At 53.7% G+C, this 19,492-nt stretch overlaps 7 protein-coding genes across 7 annotated transcripts; 2 read left to right on the forward strand and 5 right to left on the reverse strand.

The window, feature by feature from the left end:
* Positions 1–433: 433 nt before the first annotated feature.
* Positions 434–6,700, reverse strand: ACRALDRAFT_2028351 (uncharacterized protein; the record flags this gene model as incomplete). Its single annotated transcript, XM_071020525.1, has 4 exons — positions 434–2,652; positions 2,728–2,916; positions 2,976–5,682; positions 5,810–6,700. The coding sequence occupies 4 exons, from the start codon at positions 6,698–6,700 to the stop codon at positions 434–436; spliced, it is 6,006 nt and encodes a 2,001-aa protein (XP_070874194.1).
* An 810-nt stretch (positions 6,701–7,510) lies between these two features.
* On the forward strand, positions 7,511–8,565 carry ACRALDRAFT_2042946 (uncharacterized protein; the record flags this gene model as incomplete). The annotated part of the gene is made up of 6 exons (XM_071021298.1): positions 7,511–7,531; positions 7,627–7,709; positions 7,786–7,914; positions 8,036–8,092; positions 8,198–8,460; positions 8,525–8,565. 6 exons carry the CDS (start codon positions 7,511–7,513, stop codon positions 8,563–8,565), a joined length of 594 nt encoding a protein of 197 aa, XP_070874195.1.
* Positions 8,566–9,368: 803 nt separating this feature from the next.
* Positions 9,369–11,495, reverse strand: ACRALDRAFT_1071722 (uncharacterized protein; the record flags this gene model as incomplete). Its single annotated transcript, XM_071017889.1, has 1 exon — positions 9,369–11,495. The coding sequence occupies one exon, from the start codon at positions 11,493–11,495 to the stop codon at positions 9,369–9,371; it is 2,127 nt and encodes a 708-aa protein (XP_070874196.1).
* A 2,372-nt stretch (positions 11,496–13,867) lies between these two features.
* ACRALDRAFT_1071723 (uncharacterized protein) lies at positions 13,868–14,720 on the forward strand (the record flags this gene model as incomplete). Its single annotated transcript, XM_071017890.1, has 5 exons — positions 13,868–13,880; positions 13,988–14,003; positions 14,167–14,251; positions 14,359–14,505; positions 14,586–14,720. 5 exons carry the CDS (start codon positions 13,868–13,870, stop codon positions 14,718–14,720), a joined length of 396 nt encoding a protein of 131 aa, XP_070874197.1.
* Positions 14,721–15,379: 659 nt separating this feature from the next.
* ACRALDRAFT_2042949 (uncharacterized protein) lies at positions 15,380–16,222 on the reverse strand (the record flags this gene model as incomplete). Its single annotated transcript, XM_071021299.1, has 5 exons — positions 15,380–15,676; positions 15,786–15,801; positions 15,890–15,938; positions 16,032–16,058; positions 16,192–16,222. 5 exons carry the CDS (start codon positions 16,220–16,222, stop codon positions 15,380–15,382), a joined length of 420 nt encoding a protein of 139 aa, XP_070874198.1.
* A 1,401-nt stretch (positions 16,223–17,623) lies between these two features.
* On the reverse strand, positions 17,624–18,259 carry ACRALDRAFT_2106321 (uncharacterized protein; the record flags this gene model as incomplete). Its single annotated transcript, XM_071023292.1, has 1 exon — positions 17,624–18,259. One exon carries the CDS (start codon positions 18,257–18,259, stop codon positions 17,624–17,626), a length of 636 nt encoding a protein of 211 aa, XP_070874199.1.
* A 292-nt stretch (positions 18,260–18,551) lies between these two features.
* On the reverse strand, positions 18,552–19,276 carry ACRALDRAFT_1064886 (uncharacterized protein). The gene is made up of 5 exons (XM_071017060.1): positions 19,174–19,276; positions 19,054–19,110; positions 18,941–18,985; positions 18,785–18,869; positions 18,552–18,720 (listed from the first exon to the last, which is right to left on the reverse strand). Exons 1-5 carry the CDS (start codon positions 19,174–19,176, stop codon positions 18,692–18,694), a joined length of 219 nt encoding a protein of 72 aa, XP_070874200.1. The 5' UTR covers positions 19,177–19,276; the 3' UTR covers positions 18,552–18,691.
* Positions 19,277–19,492: the final 216 nt, after the last annotated feature.

The following is a 19,492-nucleotide window of genomic DNA, read 5'->3' on the forward strand; positions in this document are numbered from 1 at the left end:
CCTGGGACATGGGGGCGTGCTTTGGTTCTGACAAATATCGATTTCATTATTAGCGATTGCTGTTGCGGTATTCTGGATGGGACTTCATCAGCCTGGCGACTGATTCACGGGGAATTGACGGCGTTTACATTGGTAGACTGAACACAACGTACATTTCACACGCAACGTTACAACTCGTGTGTGCGATGAGTTTTATCCTCACACGGAATTCCTAAATACCAGCGTTAGGACCCAGTTGGCCAAGCTGAGGATTGGGATCATCTCTCTTCTGGAGGGAGGAAACAGAAGAGAAATCAATATATGGTATGAGTATCACACGCGTTACGCGAAGGCGCATCTGTTTTCATGTCGCCACAGACCTACACCTACATACGATACATGTTATATCGTAAGGCCACTGTTGAAAGTCAAGTTTGAAGCGAACGGAACAGCTTCAAACTGAACCCGATCCCTCCGCGCCGCCGTCCAGAACAGCTTTGCCTTTTCTTTTGCCCTTCCCCTTGTCCACATCGTCGTCCACGGTCGGCGGCACGGGAATGTCTAACCCTCGGACACGGTGCTCAAGCCCGATGTACGCGTCGCTGACAACCAAGACATCTAGCTTACGCCCCTGGGCACTCTCAGGGAGTTTGATGTTCGCTCTCGCTGTAGGCCTGGCGCCTACCTGGAGACTGCCATCTCCCCTTCCTCCTTCTGCTCTCGCCCCGCCTCGTCCTACGGCCGCCTTGCCCCGTCTACCATGCTCATTCTTTCCCCGATAGACTTCAGAAGCCCAGCCGACACGTTTGATGGCCAGCACCTCGTCGTTGGAAGCATCGCCAACGATGACAAACCAGCCTTCCGTCTGCGGCTTGGGGAAACGAGGGGCAAATATGCGGGCGTCGCGCTCGGTCAGGCGGTTGAGGCGACGCAACTCGACGGTGAGACCCTGCGCAGTGACCGAACCGTCGGGGACGGAAACTGCCACATTGGGAAGAGTCGCTACGGCCTTGGAGAACGCTGGGCTCCTGGCTCGTGGGACACCCAGGCGAGAAGCGAGCTGTGGGAGCTTGTCGTTCGGCGTGGCGCTGATGGTCGCGAGTGAGATTGTCGTCTTCTTCTCACCATCCCCGTCCGAGGCGTTGCTGTCCAAGTCGACTCCGGGAAGGATGGACGAAGGGGGATCGGTGGGCCAGCGAGCCGATTTGACGCACTGAAGGAGCGTCACCATCTGCAAACAAGAGGACAAGTAGCCTAGTTCGGCGAGAACATCGATCGACGCCTGAATGATACGGATGGCCTGGTCCAACACGGACGTCTGGTCGCCTATGTAGTCGGTTATGGGAAGGCCGACGCGGGAGAAGTGCGATTGTAGCAGGAGGAAGGCCTTGACGTGAGGATCCCACATGGGGAGACCGAAGCTGGTAGCCGGCAATGGCAGATTGCGGGAAAGCTCAGCATTGATCAGGTCCTCGTTGTGGCGGACGGGCAGTTCGTCGTATTCGGCCGCCTGGGACATCCAAGAGAGTACGTCGAAGAAGGACGCCCGAGGCGCGGCACGGCGGGCGAGGTGCCGTATCGTCTTGTGCGAGAGGTAGTAGTAAGACATGATCTTACCCAGCGGCGTCGGATCGACATCGCCATTGGGGAAGACCTCGACACACTTCGACTTGGCCAGCTCCGCCAGCGACTTGTCCACCATGTCGACCATGAACTCGTTGGCGAGGCGCTGCGCGTTCACACTGTTGTGGTCCTCGGCCGAGATTTCCAGGCCGTAGTAGGACGGGTTCTTGTGCAGCCGGCGGAAGAAGAAGGTCCACGTCAAATAGTCCAGAGCATCCTGTTTGGTGACGATGGTCTCGGCCGACACTTCGGCGCCCAAATGGTTGTCCAGCACCGTGTGGAGCGACGATTCGACGGGGAAGCCCTTATGCAAGAAGTGTTTGTAAAAATCCTTCTTCGCGTCCTGAGTGAAGATGCGGGCCACGCCCGAGTTGTCGAACTGTGGCCGGCCCGCGCGGCCCATCATCTGCAGCACGTCGGTCAGGTCCATGTCTCTGTAGCCCTCGATCTTGGCATCGTAAAACTGTGTCCCCTTGACAACGACCAGGTGTGCCGGCAAGTTAACACCCCAGGCGAGGGTACTGGTGGCAATGAGAATCTGGATCTTGTTGTTGAGGAACAGCTCCTCGGCCAACTGGCGGTCGGATTCAACCAGGCCGGCGTGATGGAGTCCGATACCAAAGCTGATGGCCTCTTTCAAGGCGTCATCCTTGACTCGAGCCAGGTTGAGCTGAAGGTCGTCTTCGTCCATGTGGAGAAACCGGCGAGGGTTGTCCTCCATCCCGCATAGATTAATGAGGTCCTTTGCGGTAAGCCGGGTCTGCCTACGAGAAGGCACAAATACAATAACAGGTTTGTCAGGGCTGTGAGATTTGACGGCGAGGAAAGTCGGCCGATTCATGGACTGCATCAGCGGGCAGAAGCCCCTGACTTCGGGGAAGCCGTCAATGTAAATCTCAAGAGGAACCGGTCGAACAGAGTGGCGGAAATTGAAGAGCCCGCCCTGCTTCACACCGAGCCAGTTGCCTAGATCCGAAGCGTTGGCACAGGCCGTAGACATGCCCAGGAGACGGACCGTGTTGTTGGTGGACGTGGCAATATAATTCATTCCTAGAGACACATGTCAGAAACAGGCAAAGCAGAGACAAAACACACAAAATAAAGGGGCGTGGCAGGGTTACTAACGAGAGACGATAATTTCCAAGATAGGGCCTCGGTCGCCAGCAAGGAGATGGATCTCGTCAATGATGACGAGGCTGACTTGACGCACATAGCCACGGGTTTGCCAACTTCGTGAGATTCCATCCCACTTCTCCGGGGTTGTGATGATCACGTCTGCGTCCTTGATGGTCCGGGTATCGGGGGTATTGTCACCTGCGTCCGAGTTAGTTGATTCTGATACGTTTTCCTTGACGAGGTTCTACACCACTCACCGGTCAACTCGACCAGCTTCAGCCCGAGCGGTTTGGCCAGTCGAGCACCCCAATCCTTGACACGCTCGCGCACAAGAGCCTTCATGGGAGCAATATATACGACCTTGGAGCCGGGACGTTCTCGAAAAGCCCACCACATGGCCAGCTCGGCAGCGACCGTCTTTCCACTGCCCGTCGGTGACCCCAGGAGTACGTTGGCCGGCGTATGATAGAGGGTGTGGAAAATCTGCGTCTGCATCGGGTTGAAGAATTGGAACCGCTGGCCATAGATCTCCTCCAACCCAGGGTTCTTGAGGGCCGTGATGGGCAGAGGCTGCAGGTCCAACAGGTCTGTCCAGAAGCTTTCGGTATCTGGTCGGATGAGGTGCTGAAACGAGACGGGCGTTACCGTCTCCGCACCGAGCCATCTGTCCGACACGGCACGCACGTAGATTTGCGTAGGCAGAGGGTCCGACAAGGGAATGGTGAAGTTGAGTTCGTGGTCATCGTTAAGCTTCCTCCTGTTAAGAATAAAGAAGTCGTGATGGTAAATTTCAGACGTCTCGGAGTTCTCTACCCAGATGTAGTACGACTCGGATGTGCCGTGGATTTGGTCGTTCCAGCGGAAATCCGGGGTGATGTAGAGCTTTATCCGCAACACGTCACGGTTCAGGGGAGCTATCTCGGCCTCGACGCTGACGGTTGGGAAGTTGTTGAGCATTCTTGCGATGTTTTTGCCTGCCCCATGGTTGTGCACTAGCCCACCAATCTCCGCCGGTTCCATGTCCCGCATGGCCTCGACGGACAGAGATTCCTTAGCGTCTAGATGGTTGAGTACGGACTTGGGCAAGTTGAATTGATGTAGCGGGTGCTGAAACGGCCAGATGCGCTTCTCGATAGACTTGGCCAGAGTCAGGAGAACAAGGCATTGATGTCCCCATCTCCTGTTCAGCGCGATCATGAAGAGCGCCCTGCAAATCCTACCAGACTGCTGGGCCACGTAATTTAGGTCATTGCCAAGAGCAAAGTCCTCGGGCTGTGCCCTCGAGATGTAGGCCTGCAGCAAGATGTTCGTTTTCGTCTGAGGAGTGTCGATGCCGCCGTCCACGGCGCAAGGGGCGTTATCTCTGAGGTGAGTCAACTCCTTGCTCTCGTTGTCTCTGGATTGCACGTTGTCAAACTCTCCGCTCATGCTCATCATCTTGAAAATGTCTGCCTCGGTCGCCTGAGGCTGCATCATGGTGTTGAAGACTTGGATGCTGGTGTGGAGGATGTAGTACTGGCTGGCGATACGGCCGATATCCTTGCTGCGTAACTCTTCCGTTACCTCGTTGAAGATTATCATCTGGCACTGCTGCAACGTCCTCGCAGCCTGGATGGCGAGCTGCCGTCTCCTCTGGACCAGAGTCGGGTCATCCCGAATCTCGGCCCATTCGATTCCGTACGTCATAGGACTTCGCTGCATCCTGACAAACAGATACGAATACCCAATCCACTGCACGGCCTCGGGTATCGACGTGACAGTGCCCAGTGCAATCTCCGCATTCAAGTTGTCGACCAGCTTGGACGAGAACTTGGACTCGATGGGCTGCTGTTCCGTGACGGCGGTGAGGTAGTGGTGAAGCTTGTCATGAGTGGTACAGATCATACCGATGCCGACATCCTCGAACTGCGGCCGGCCGGCACGACCGAAGATCTGGAGCACGTCCAGAATGCCGAGATCGACAAACTTGCCGTCCTGTGCACTGTACACTTGCGTGCCCTTGATAACGACGGCAGCGGCCGGCAAGTTAACGCCCCAGGCAAGGGTCGCCGTACAGCAGAGGACTTTGATAACGCCTTCTCCGAAAAGACGCTCGATGAGATTCCTGTCGGATCGCGCCATACCCGCGTGGTGGACACCCAGACCCTTGGGGATCAGCTCGCGCAGGTCCTTCGCCCTGGACGACTTCATATCTCGAATGGCATTGTCGTAATTAGGATGTCCAGACGGGTCGAAGAGGTCCGTGCAAAGGTCATCCGTCGCCTTTTGGTGAAGCATCTTGGCCGTAAGGAGAGTGTCACGTCGCGAATGCACGAATACCATGACCTGATGGCCCTGCTGAAGCATATCTTTTACCTTCTCAAACGAGACGGTGTCCAGGTTGTCCTTGGACTGTTTCGAGCCGGCCTTCCCCTTGACTCCAATAAAGTGCTGTTCCAGGGGAACGGGCCGAAAAGACGCATCGAAGTAGAACAGACCCGCGTAGCGGTTCACCTTCAAAAAGTCGGCCACGTCGATGTAGTTTGGCAGCGTCGCACTGAGCCCGACGATGCGGATGAGGGATTGGGTGCTCTCCACTTGGCGCTCGGTTCTCGCGACAAGAGACTCGAGGACGGCACCTCGCTGGTCGTGGAGCATGTGCACCTCGTCGATGATCAGGAGCCGGACCTTCTGCACCAGCTCGGTATCGCCGGTACCCTTGCGCGTGATGACGTCCCACTTCTCGGGGGTCGTTACGATGATTTGGGTCTGTACAATCTCCGACTTGGTCAGGTGCATATCTCCAGTGTACTCGCGGCACTTGATCCCCAGCCAGGCCAAACGCTTCCCGAGCTTCTCAGTGACTTCGGCTGCCAGGGCTTTCATGGGGGCAACATAGACAATTTTGAAGTCGGCCGTGTTCACGGCGAACTCGGTGGTAGCCGTGTCATCTATGGGATTCGGGGTACAGTACTGTCCAATGGTCTGCAGAATGGTGAGCATGGCGGCGTCCGTTTTACCCTAGGTGTCGGCAATCATCAGCAAACGAATCGAGACCACGCTACTTTCTCGTTTCATCCCGTCCGTGTGCCGGCCCTGGTAATGTACTTACAGCACCAGTGGGAGCGCAGATAAGCATGTTCTCGTTGGTCTTGTAGGCCACGGGATGGACCAAGCTCTGCATGCGGTTGAGAGTCTTGTAACCCTTGAAAGTGTTCCGACACAGGCCATCCATGTCGGCTATTCTGACGAGCTTCTGACCCGGCGCAAGGGGAGTCTTCTTCTTAGCCGGGATGGAATACTCTTCGTACTTGTCGAATACATTCCTCTCGCTACCTTGTGGCAGCGCATACTTACGACCAGAATGGCTCAGGCTATTGCCTGCATCGTGCGCCTTGAACACATGAGGGTAAACGGGTTCTCGTGAGAAACTAGGCGCAAGAGCGGCGTTCTTGTGTTCGTAGTCCTGGATCCGCAGAGCCTCCTCTCTTTCTGCTTTGGTTAGCAGTCGCCTGCCTGCAGGGGTGTGCTGAGAAGTGGCCGCTGTGACGATCTCGGATCGGTGTCCCAGGAGTTCGATGATGAAGTCGAGGTCATCCAGGCCGACAAGGTCCGTGAGCTGAGACTGGAGTTCGTCCTCTCCTTGTTCTGCGGTCAAAATTCCAAGAATCTGATTCTGCAACGAGTCGCTCGAGAGGCCATTCTTGGTGGCGAGGGCCGCGCATTTGCTCGTAAACCATTCCTTGCCATAGGGCGCGCCTCCATCGGGAGCGACATCCGGAGCGTCTAGGTAGTCGCTACTATAATCATCCTCGTCGTCATCTGAGATGAAGTCCCAAACGTCCTGGGCAGTAGTGCCGGACGAGTAGCCCTCATTCTCGTCATCAAAGTCTAGGGATGACGGATCAGAAGTGGGTAACTTCAGACCAGCTAAGGCTGATTTCATGGCTTCGAACTGAGCACGCCATTGGGCCTCTGCTTCGTCCAATCCATTGGGAGTCATAGTGAAGTCGAACTTGGACACTCGATATGCTGTGTTTGTGCTTAGAGCGAACCGAAGGGGCGGGGGGAATGTGACGAGGCCCAGGACCTTCTACAAGTATAGTGTGGTAGGATACGCTCTTAGGGGACGGACGTAGGCAGATGATTTATATGAGTTTGGGCAAGGAATAGTACAAAGACGTCCCTACTTATCCCTGCAAGGCGTTCTCTGTTTTGCGTAACAAAGATCGAGGCTCACGACAAAGCATTTCTAACATCCAGGCGCTGGACGTTACGAAGTATGTGGATACATCTGTGATACGGGAGACTGACTGAATAACGACGAGTCATCCGGTAAAGGTCCGCCCCACTGTTGAATATTACTATACAAGGGCCCCACTGGGAAGCCGCACTGGGAATCACATTCTACTAACGGGACATCAAAGGTAGTGGGGTAGGCTTTTTGAGCTTCATGTGATGCTGGGTCGTAGGTACAGGGGTACTTGTAGAACGTCACCGACCTCTAGGTACTAATAAAGCCTCCGCAACCCCTCGGTCGCCCCTATCAACATTGAGCGTCTTTACGACATCCAGCCAGCCTCTGTCAAACATCTCTTTATCGTCTAGACCTACAGATCTTTCCGTGCCAGGATAGACGACTTTATTAAACGACCTTGCTACCGCCGTAAGGATCACCTTCTCCCCCTTTTCCAGTCTCCCTCAGACCGCCACTCCGCCAAAACCGCCGAGTGCAAGCTGGCCACCTCATGTTCAGGTGGGCCATGCGAATGCCAGGATGTATTTAGCTAACTGGCATCCTTTCCCACAGATTATGAAGCTTCATTACATCGGCGTAAGGGGCCCCGAATCCTAGCTAAGCTCCAACTGGTTTCCGACAGAAGAGGCATCCCGGAGTCTTCCACCACTGACCGCCGCCCGTCACTACAGATCATTCGGAACGACACAAAGCCGGCCGTGGAACTGGTTAGCGAAAAGGAGCTGTCTGCCTATTCGCGTTTCACAAAAGCCAAGTAGGTCCGCCGCGGGACCGTCGTTCGCATCGACTTGTTGTTGTCGTTAACGCTTTTTTCCCTCCGCCGCCACCAGCTATGCAGAGTTCATGACCCTGTTCTCTAAGACGGTCGCCGAACGAACGAGGCCGGGCCAGAGGCAAGATGTCGAAGAGCAAGACTACACCTTCCATGCGATGGCGAGGAGCGAGGGCGTTTGTGGAATGTAAGGCTGTCTTTGGTTGAGTCGTGGTGCGGCCGCGCCCACCCAAGTCCGCTGGCCCCTGGCCTTGATAACCCCATGACAGTACCGTGGATGCTGACACAATGCTCGGTGCGCTCCGAAGAATCATCTCCGACCATCAATATCCCAGCCTAGTAGCCCATCAGCTGCTTTCCAAGGTGTATGTTTGCTCTAATCGCCACCTTTGAAGCCGCTCCACCCCACCCATGTGAAGCGCAATATCCCGCTGACCGCTGATTTTCTTCATTGGCTTCTCGGCTCACAGAGTCGACGAATTTCTCTCGAAACATCCCCGTTCCAGCTGGGCGACTGGCGAACCGACCCTCGCGTTTCCCGAACTCAAGGAGTACATCACCAAGTACCAGGACCCGCAGCAGGCCGACAGCATTCTCAAGATTCAGAAGGAGCTCGACGAGACCAAGATTGTGCTGCACAAGACCATCGAGAGCGTGTTGCAACGCGGCGAGAAGATCGATGACCTTGTAGCCAAGAGCGACGGCTTGAGCTCGCAAAGCAAGATGTTCTACCGTACGTGCCTTTCCCGCCCGTGCTATTCGTTCCGCAACCGGACTCTGACCCCAAATGCCTCCAGAACAAGCAAAGAAGCAGAACTCTTGTTGTGTGCTCATGTAAGGGAAAGGAGAGGGGAGAAACACTCGGCAGGAAATATGCGGTTCGGCCCGAGGAAGTCCCAAAGGCAATTTAGATACACGATTCGAAGTTTCTGTTTTCTGGCGTCGGTATATCTTTCCTGTAGTCTCGGGGGTCGATTTCTTGGGAAGGCCACTCATTTCTACTATTTCACTTCCGTTCGCTCTCTTTTCAACGTAGCCTGTAATGGGACAGCGGCATCTCGTTTGGGAGGACACCATGGCTTAGTACGATTTTCAGAGTGAATCTGCGGACATGGACGTGATAACAGCGAATCTCTCCCTGCCAGCTACTTGGCAAATATCGGGGCCAGACGGTTGGTCTATACATATATATCATCGTTGAACGTAGGACCCGTGAAAGCATACCAGCCTCAGAAACCTGATACCATTTCCAGTACGTGCCTTGTCTCAACAGTCTTCCAGTTGTCTATTGGTATCCATCCAGTTGATAACCCTCGAGGTCGCGTTACTTAATGCAGGTGATAATTCGAAACATCCCTTATAAAGACATGCATAATTCGTAGTGTCACAAAGAAAATCCCTGTTACAGTCGGAGAGTCGCAAACCCCCTGCCCATCTGCAGTCCGTTCCCAGGTTGCGTAAGAAAGGAAAATCCTCACCAGTGAGGTTGAGAACGAAAGAGAACAAAGTAAACATGAAAGGAGACCCCTCTAGAATCTCGGAGGAATCGAGGTGTCCCAGGGAGAGTACGAAGTGGATACAAAGAGGGTAGCGAGTGGCCCAGCAATTCGCTTCACCGACCTCGAACGAGGGGTGGCGTTCTTATGGGAGGCTGCCTTCCACAACCACCCATTCGCTCTTCCGGTGCTCTGCCAGAGGCGAATCATCCTGGGGTTCGGGAGGTGTGACGACGGTCGGCATTGCCGTCTTGGTAGTCGCCAACCTCCCGTTGTCGGCGACGTTCGTCACAGCCGGAGCTTGCTTTACCGTAGGAGTCCCCGGTCCCACCCTGTCTCGAAACCCTTCCGGTAGACTATTCAGACCGCTGTGTTCTTTGGTCAGTTTCCTTGGCCTGCCGGCGATCCCGGTCCGGAGCATGTGCCGCTGTTGTTGCGAAATGCTAATCTGACGCGCAATGGAGATTTCCACGGCGGTATTCAAAGTCATCTCGTCATCGAAGCGCTCTTGCGAGGATTTCTTGGCGTGTTCGAGGACCGCGGGCGTGGGCGACGAAACTGCCCGGCCTCGAGGAGAGGCTCTGGTTCCGGGAACTGTGTGGTGACCCGCTATTGACGGGGATTTCGTTGCATCCCGCAGCGTGGTCAATATCTTCCTGGTCGGTTTCCGAACAACGGGTCTCACGCGCTCCTCGTTACGGGACGCCGGGCTGGCTTCTCCAGTGGCCGAGTGCACCGCGGTATCAGGCTGCTCAATTCGCTGGTTTGGCGGCGATGCCCGCGGAACCTTTCGGTGGAGGTCGGGATGGTCATCATCTCCCGTGGCCGACTCCAGCCTTTCGCGTGGGAGTGGGACTGGACTGGATCCAGGTTCGGGCCTCGCCTTGGTTACTGCTACCGCCGTCGCCGTCGGCTGCGTAGAGTACGCGGTCTGTCTGGGGTGTGCTGGAAGGCCGGCCGGCAGGGTGCTCGCCCGATAACGCGGAGATCGAGGGGACGCCGATGCGCTAGAAAGCGGCGACGGTGGGAATAACGTGAGAGAAGGCGACTCGTGGGAGGGTGGTGCTGTTGGCCTCAATCGACCATCGTGGTCCTCGACATCTTGCTCCTGCAGAGGCACCCGGTTGCTGGTCGTGGACTTCAGCTTCTCCACCGTGGCCTGGCGCCGAGCGAGTAGAGTCGATGAAGACGATTGGTTCTGTAGCACGTTGCCGAACATGACACTATACCGCTCCATGGTGATGCTCGGTATCTCAACATTCAGCAGGGGACTCCTCGTCGGGTCGGAGTAAATGCCTGGTAAGTCTGGCTGGCCGTTTCGGTCTTCTACGCGCAATGTCTGATCTAACGGTCTCCGGTTTACCCTCTCGAACCCTTGATCCGGGTCCTCAAGAGTATATGGAAGAGGTTCGGTTTGAGAGCGGATAATCAGGGGCTTATGCTTGGGCTGCCCGCGGCCTGTCCCGCTTCTATCCAAGACACTTGCATGATTGTGTGTTGGGACTGGTATCGGCGTTGTCGGCCCAGGAGCAGGCATCGGAGCAACTCTCGGGTCAGGCTTCTGATTCCTACTCTTGGACCTTCCAAAAAGTTTCCATCTGACGGACTTTTGTCTCTGTGACGTAGGTGCTGCCGGTCCCGGTGAAGGTTCCATCGGCGCCGACGTTACCGCCATCCCGATGGCCGGTAGTTGCCAGTTATCATATACACCCGGCGGCGGATGTGCAGGACTCCCTAACGCCATGCCGATGGTGATAATGTCGTTCTGGGTATCCCGGGATTCGGTCGTCCTTGATCCGAGGGAGGTCGTCTGCCGTGTTGGTGACCCTTCCCAGGCGTCGTCCCGAGGCGATGGCGGTCTGCCTCGGATGGGAATATGATATGGCTTGAAGCCCCGTGTGGCAGGCCGGTTGAGAATGTATAAGTCGTCCTTGGACTGTCGCTTTTCGCCGTTCTCTGTGCCAACTGTTAATGATGATTCGTTGAGGCCAGGTCCAGAGCTTGTGACTGGTCGTTCTGGCATTTCCGGTGCCCACGGATGGGAGGTCACAGGCGAGGGATGTTGGAGGTGGATGTCGAAAGAAAAACCGGCGTGGTCGTGAGCAACAGACGCCGAGTGCGAGGCCACCCCTTCATTTTGACTGAATACCCCAGCCCGCCGCTCCGCTGTTGGACAACTGGGCATCAGGGACTCATCGTGCAAAACCAGGGACCCTTGGCCGTACGTAGCCCTGCCCTTGGTTGATCTAGAACGATGGACGAATTTGAACATTCTCCGCAAAAAGCGAAAGGTGTGATGACGATCCCTGCTGGGGGTGTTTTGGATTGTCGGACGAGATCGTCAAACACTAGCAGTTGACTAGAGAATGGAACAAGCGGGCGGGGGGAAGAGGCGGGGGAAAGAGTGGAAAGAAGAGGAAAGGGTGTGGACGGAGGGGAGAGATTAACAAGAAGACGTCCTTGTCCTACTGTGCACAGATATGTTCGTTGACTCCCGTGGGGGAAAACGACCTGAATAGAGAACGGAGCCATGATATCGCAAGAACTTGTAGGTAGGGTCCAAGGTTGCGCCGGCGGTGGACAAAGTAACAGAGAGGATTCTTCAGGCGGATCGTCTCATGTTCATTTGTTCATTTCGGGATGATTGAGATCATGTACGGAGTAGTCCGTACCTGTATCCTATCCGTACTTCGTACACAAGAGTGTGGTCCGGGAAAGTTCGTCTGCAAGGTCATGCCTTGCAAATGCCTTACTGTGATGTGAGTCCAGGGGTTTTCGGCTGTTTGAGATGATTTGAGGCTAGGGCCCTGGATTCGTCTCGGACGTGTGACAGTAGTGACCGTGAGGTAGAAGGCTAAACCCCGGAAAAACTGGCTGGGCAAAGAGACCCACAGACAACCAGACAGTAAGGTACTTTTTAGACAGTTGATAACCGAAACCAAGAAATAAAATGACAGGAGGTAGTAGTCCCATGCTACTCGCTCTACCTGCACATATGTACTATCCACTCGGGCATCGAAGACAGTTATGGAAATTACTGTATCTGCAACCCAGTCAATAGGTAGGTAGATGAGCAATAATTATCACCTGGTATAATTGGCAATGAAATGGATAACTACGATGTGTGACCCGAGTTCATTACGCTGAAGAAGTAGGTGAGCCATCAGGCCGGTTAGCTACCTTATATCTGCACTGTCCCAAGACGTCTTTACCGGCAATGCTGGCTTGCATCGAGCCCATGGCACTTCGTCGACTGGCTTGGGCGAAACCCCAGCGGTCAGGCAACGTGGGGTAATAATTGCTGACGGCAGCGGAGGAAGGCGTAGGTAGTGGTGTGGATGTCGAGCAAGAAAAGACATATAAACTGTGAGGGGTTGAGATAACAAGATAGGGCCGTAGAGTAGGCTGCTATCGTGTGAGTTCAGTGGTAACAAGTAGAAGGGTGGGTTGTTTCAGCATGCTTGGACCAGAGAGTAGATAGACGGAGAAGATGGAATCTGGCGAGACTCGAACCGTCTCATAACTGTACGTTGTACCCGTGCCAAGCCATGTGCATGTTGAAGACGGCATTCGTACTCCGTACTTATTTGCGTATAACACACTTCAGTCGGTACGTTGTAATTACTGCGTACATTTGATTGTTCCCGGTCTCTGTTATTCGCACTACTTCGTTCTTGTCCACTATATTCAAAAATCTCCCCGTAGGGTATCATGGTACTCCGGCCGGGGAGGGAGGGTCTGAAGAACTGAGGACGGACCACCGGGTATGTCACGGCACCCAGTGCCACGCCACGGCACATGGGATTCATTCCCGACACGCATCAACGGCCACATCAAGCAGCTGACCCGATTTCGGATAGGTCCCGGCGTCCGGGTCGCAGATCGACTAGGGCGTCGGACCGGACCAGATGGTCCCCACTTGGCTTTGTTTATTTCGATGGCCTTGTCTGGTCCGTAGAAGGTTCAAAGGTCTCGTATGTGTAAAAAAGGCCTGAGACTTTGGCGTACTGACCGTCCGTCTTGGTGACCTTTAAACCATTGATGATCAATTGAAGCCCTGGGGCAATTGATAGCACCTAGCAGGCCCAGGGAGATATGGTCTCTGATATCACAGGTTACTGGCAGGTGTAGAAGTCATCCGCGGTACATGGGACACTTGAGGAAGCTCACGGAATTGGGCAGGACACTGTGGGATAAAGGTGATGTGGTGATATATGTAAACAAAGTCGTGAAACCCCGCGTCTCAGCACGGTAAACGCAACGTTTCTGCTTTAACAGAAAGGGGCACTATACCGAGTCCCAAACGGAGTTTTGTTGATGTCATGTGACTTCGGTATATCAATACCAGTGCTTTCCAGATCACACCCCCACTTATCACGGCAAGCTTTTAAGCAGCAGCCTGTGGAATGACGCTGGTGGAGCTCTAAGGGTACATACTACCCCGCCATCAGGCACCTCATCTTCTCCGAAGAGCCAAAAGAAACCTTGACATCAACAACAAGCAAACTCGGAATAGCCTCCCCCCATCTCACGACTTCTAACAGCGTCCCAGATATCGCACAAACATCTCTTTCTTTTTACCTCCCGTTGGAAATTTCTGCTCTTCGTCTTTAGTTCTATCGCTTTCTTCCACATCTTCCAACCATGTCCTGGCAAGGTGCGTTGACCCAGAAACACCGCGGAGCAACCCCACCTTACGTTTGGATGATTTTATCCCTGAGGACGGCCTTGAAGGTCATCATGGCTGACATTCTACTACTATAGCCTACGTTGATACTAGGTAACTACCCTCCACGTCGTCCTATTACATTACCCGAACTGTCCTAGCTTGACCTGGCTCCTCGCTTGATTGGGGTGAGAGGTGGGCGTGGAACGAAAACAACAAAGCAAAGAAATCACGAGAGCGGGAGACTGGTTTCTGACATCAATGCTTGCTCCTTCAGCCTCGTTGGCACCGGCCAACTTGATAAGGCCGCCATCATCAGCGTCGCTGGCGACAGCACTTGGGCTACTTCAGCCGGCTTCACCGTACGTCGTAATAGTCGTCCGGCAAAACCTCCTTCATACTCAACCCCGCGTCGCCCTTTCGCCAATGTCACGGTTCACGTGCTGATAGTTGTACCCCTGCCACACAGCTCTCCGCTTCCGAAATGAAGGCCATTGCCGATGTCGTTACCGATAGCCCCGGCGCCAAGGATAAGGCTTTCGCAGACGGGTTGTACATCTCTGGGGAGCGATACGTCATCGCAAGGGCTGAGGAAGGGTCCATTTATGCGCGCAAGGTAGGGCAACCCTGACACACCACTTCTGGCCGACTCCATCTTGACTCTTTGGCTGACGCATTGGCGACTCTTCAATGTAGGGTCGAGAGGGTGTTGCCGTCGCCAAGACTAACCAGGCCATTCTTATCGGCCATCATAATGAGGAGGGTGTTGCCGGAAATGCCACCCAGGCTGTAGAGAAGTTGGCGGAGTACCTCGTTGGCCTCAAGTACTAAAAATATTGAGGAGGAGGTGTTAATTCTGGATTGAAGGCCGTACAGCCCGAGGACCGGGGTGGGAAGAAGCGGCTGGGAGACGGTGTCAAGAGGGTATCCCGAGAATCTACGGAGGCGTCCAAGGTGTGGGGGTCCTCAAGTGGCTTCCTTGCCGACGTGGTATGTGCCAGCGATCAGCGACCATTAGATAGGGAAAAGGGACAAGGTTGGCATCTCGCAGCGGTATAGCTTCTGCCTGGACGGTAACTGCCCAGTGGGAGAGTGAAACCCATATGAGTTTCGTTCGAAGGTCCCCAAGTCTGTGAAGACACTTCATCGCACGGAGAGTTTAACAAGCATCGAACTTTTGCTAACACAGTATTCTATCCCCAAATAACGTTGGCCCTCGCTAATTCATATGCACTTCAGTCGACACAGTTTTGTAACCCAGCACATGGTATCGTACATGTCCTTTCAGCCAGTCTCTGCAAACGAACTGTATCGGCATCCCCACGAAATGTACCGTGTCCCGCCTGCCAACGCCGGTGACAAATACGATACCTTAGTCTGCAACGGCAGTCCGCAACTCCATTACGCTGCCAAAATTACCAACCAGACATCTCGCATGGCTCCTTGTTGTGGTCGGTCGTGTAAAGGGAGAGCCTCTACTCCGAAGGCTCTCATACCGGGAGCTCGGCATTCCGTCGACCCAGCCCTAGGCGGTCTATGGCGAGTCCGATGTAGGGTCCTACGACAGGGATGCCCCGCGCGAAGGATGCTATCGTTCCTAGGAAATCCCCGAAGAGGACCATTATGCCATATAGCTCAACACAGAAGCCTATGAGGGGCCACCGGAGCAGAATGAGCAGTAGGCCGCCGAAGAAAGCAGCAGTGCCTTTGGCTTTTTGCTTTCTCGCAAAAAAAAGGAGAGTCTTTTGTGGTCCGATGATGATGGTCAATCCGATGAGAAAGAGGATCTGGAAGCGACGTCGGATTCGAAAGTTAGCTCAGGCGCTGTCGCATTCGCATCGTTTGGTGTTGACAAGGTAGGAAGGAAGGCGATGAGAAGGGGGCGGGGTTCGGTACATTTCCCATTGCGAGCCTATAGGCGAAGCGGTGATTAGTTGTGTGGAAACAGACAGTTTGTAACGGGCAGGAAGCGCCGGTGACAATTGAGGCGGGAGACTCACATGGCGCGGTCAAAGAACAACATCACTCCGCCTACGAGGAAGAGACCTCCTAATACGAGGAACCGAGATGCCCGCGATCAGCGGTAGTTCACGAACTGGGCCATTGCCATTTGATAGCTAGAATAATACGCGGAGAACCTACCCCCAGAGCAAAAGGCCACCCCAATTTCTAAAGAGATCGCCAAGTCAGCCATGATGAACTGTTGCCAGTCATTGGGCAGGCAGGCCAAGTCCGAAGCCACCTGCGTCTGTTGGTCCTAGATGCTTCAAATCACGAGTTCGAATGCGCCAGTTTGACATACTCTGGGAATCTGATAACCACATGGCCGACATGTTGGGTGCTGTCGGCGGCGAAATTTGACTGGCGCCTGTAGGGTTGTAACTCGGTGACAATATGTGTCACACCGGTGAAAATTTCAAATTCAGTTCACTAGTGAATAGGAGCTTTCTGTAGCACCGATCACCGATATCCAGGGAAGCGTAAGAAAATTGCTGTTCCTCATGTTCGAATTATCATCATCGTGTCTGCGAGGATACGAATAATCACCAACGTGGTCGGGTTGCGTTATGGAGGTACAAGGATCCCAACCTCCTCCTTAAGAGTATATATTGTCTATAAAGGTAGATTACAAATTTCATGCGGCAATCGGAATATCGGGTCGTCCTCTGAGTTACAAACAATATTTTCCAGCTCAGTCCTTTCGCAGACTTTGTCTTCTCTTACTTCGTACTCTCTCCTAAGAAGAAGAAGAAAGAAAAAGAGAAAAAAAAGAAAAAAAAAAGAAAAAAAAGGGGCGCCGACTCAGCATCCCCAATCCTTGGTTGTTGTCCCACCGACCGTCGCAACACGACTTTCCGAAGCTTAGGGAGAATTTGTTAACCAGCATCCCTAAGCGGTAGTTCTGCACCCGCGTTGACACAGAACCATGGACACAGAAGCAGCTGTGAAGCATATTCTACCGTCGACACGGAATCAATACTGTCGACCAAGTACCTTTGCCAAAACCCCATCATCTTACCATATGATCACGCACACTTAGCCTCGAGCTTCTTTGGGCATTGAAAGTCCAGAGTGAGGGACGCCCACGGCGGTTGATGAGGCGGTTGTGCAACGACTGCTCTTGCCAGGCCACGCAGCGTTATCTGAATACGTCTGACCCTTCAACCTTTAGAACCAGCAAACATCTAGGCTGTCAAGAGGAGACGGACGTAGGACTTTGTTGGCTTTTCGGCGTCCGGCTCCTCAGCCAGACAATTGAAGACGTGAATCGTCTGAGGGGACGTGGCTCCATCGGTCACACGAAGTCGTGCTTCGACCTCCAACATCGGGTCTCTTCGTCACCTTGGTATGTGCCGCGGCGGCTGTAGCTCCAAGCTATAGCAACTGAGTTCGTTTTTCTATACGTTCTCGGTGATCTGTCAGATTACAGGCACAAAGCAAATATTCCAATCTCGATCACAATTAAGCCGGAGCGTCATCTAACACCCTTTGCCGAAAGGCGAAGGTTGCATAGGCGAGGCTTGACTTAGATGGTCGTACATATATATTTATGTATCATGTTATCAAAACACACAAGTTGACACATTCTTCCCAAATACTGCTCCCCAACCCCGTTGTAATGTTTCCCTCGACGCCGCCAACGCCACGCTATAATTGAGCCAAGTGATTCTATACATTGAAAGGCGGTGATGCCCATGGGTTCCAAAACAAGACCTGAATTCTCCGTTCCCAGCTTATTTGAGAACGACATGTGCGCCCCGAGCCTCTAGGTATTGTTCTGCAACACCCTGCGGCAAGGCCCTGATAAAGCCGAACACCTCCCTATCGTGGTAGCGCAGCCTAGTCTTGGGGTCCAGATATGGTGCAGGAAGGCCCGTAATGTCGCAGTAATGTTTGGTATGCGCCAGCGACGGAGCGGACTCAATGTTTGTGTAGGTCACGCTGGGCGCTGTGGATCCGCCTGCCGTCGAAGCGACAGCACCCTGCCGCAAGTTCTTTTCGAGGACGAGTTTCGAGAGGCTCCGGGACGCCTGGGCAAGGTTGGGCTGCTGGCTGTTACCGGTCACATCCGAGCCATTGGCCGGGGTGGAGGAGCCACTTGTGGAAAATCCGTCGTTTTTGCTGTCGCCGGGACCAGACGCCGCGCGGCCGGGCATTGGGGTGTTGGAGCCCGAGGCGTCCTGCGGAGTGGCAGCAGCGGAGGACGAAGCTTCTTTGCGGGAAGCATCAATCATGATGGTCTTGATATTCTTGTTGCGGCGATGGTTCGGACGCCACGAGGGGGCGCGGAATGATTTGTGGACGGAATGGAGGTCGATCTCGTCGAGGAGTTTCTGGTGCGCGAGCTGCGCTTCGGTTGGTGCGGCCATCGTATCGGCGGTGATGCTTGTGTAGATGATTTGGGAAAGCCGGAGACGTTGCTGGCGAACGTTGCTTGCGAAGTGTGCGAGATGGCAATGGGGATGATGGGAGGGATCGAGTCGAGCCTTGGGTATTCTGCCGTATTTAGCCGCCTACCCTATGTATCGTAATCGCAAGCGGGCACGGACAATGTTCGTAGTGACATGACATGGGGCTGTTATGGAACACTCCACCGGCAACCTAACTAATAACCAACACATCCCGTGGTAGTCGCGATTTCACAGCATAGTTTTTGGGAGTCTCGTATCAGAGAGTTTTTGGTAACATATCATGTGTTTTTGGGGGCCGCTGATTTATACTACTGTCCAGGCTGTCTGTCTTCCTCTTACACCATCCCAATCCTACTCCTCCTATGGCAATTGCCGATTCGCGTGATGTCTTCAGGATGGGGGCTTGAGGTTATCCGTCGCTGTAGTGCAAGTTAGCAAGCTACCATCCTAGACGAGGCGCCTATCGAAGGGGCCGAGCTATACCCTCTAGATGGAAGAGCACGTTTGATCGGTAATTCTTGAACATTTGTGCGACCAGCTCCACGTTCATATTCTGAATGTTGATCTCCTGGAAGTATAACCCCGTGAGTCGTTTCCTAGAAGATTAAGCCAAGGCCAGGGGACAGGACATTGCTTTACCTGAAGTTGCTTATTCATGACCACGATGGCCTCGTTTAACTTGTCCTACCCTGCCCATTAGCTTTCCTATGAATACGAGTATATTAGCATGGAAATGTAGGTGATTTACTTACCACGTTGGTGATGATACGTGACAGGAGCAGATTCTGTTGGTGTTCATGAGGGCTCTCCTGATAACCAGTGAGTATGGAGGCAGAACAAGTATGTGCTACTATCAAAGATGATTTGCGTACCATATTGGAATCTCACTAAGAGGCACTATATAAGATATAGAGTAAGGAATATATATGGGATTAAAGCTCGTGGGGAGATTTAAAGTGACTAGCAAATATTACCACACCAGGTACAGAGTATTAGACAACGTCAGGTCCCAGGTACCTGCTAATAATTGATGATACTTGCCTTTTTGGCACATCTGTATAATGGTCTGTGCGTTGGCAGCTGTGGATCGGCCTTTCAGCCTCGTCTTCCACATCGCGCGTATCGTGAGTGATCTCCAATGCCCATTATCGCAACTACCAAGGATGCCCTTATAGCGCCTAGCCTTCAAGG

The sequence above is a fragment of the Sodiomyces alcalophilus genome (genome assembly GCF_042370955.1).
Source record: "Sodiomyces alcalophilus JCM 7366 unplaced genomic scaffold ACRALscaffold_5, whole genome shotgun sequence".
Taxonomy (NCBI): Eukaryota; Fungi; Ascomycota; class Sordariomycetes; order Glomerellales; family Plectosphaerellaceae; genus Sodiomyces; species Sodiomyces alcalophilus.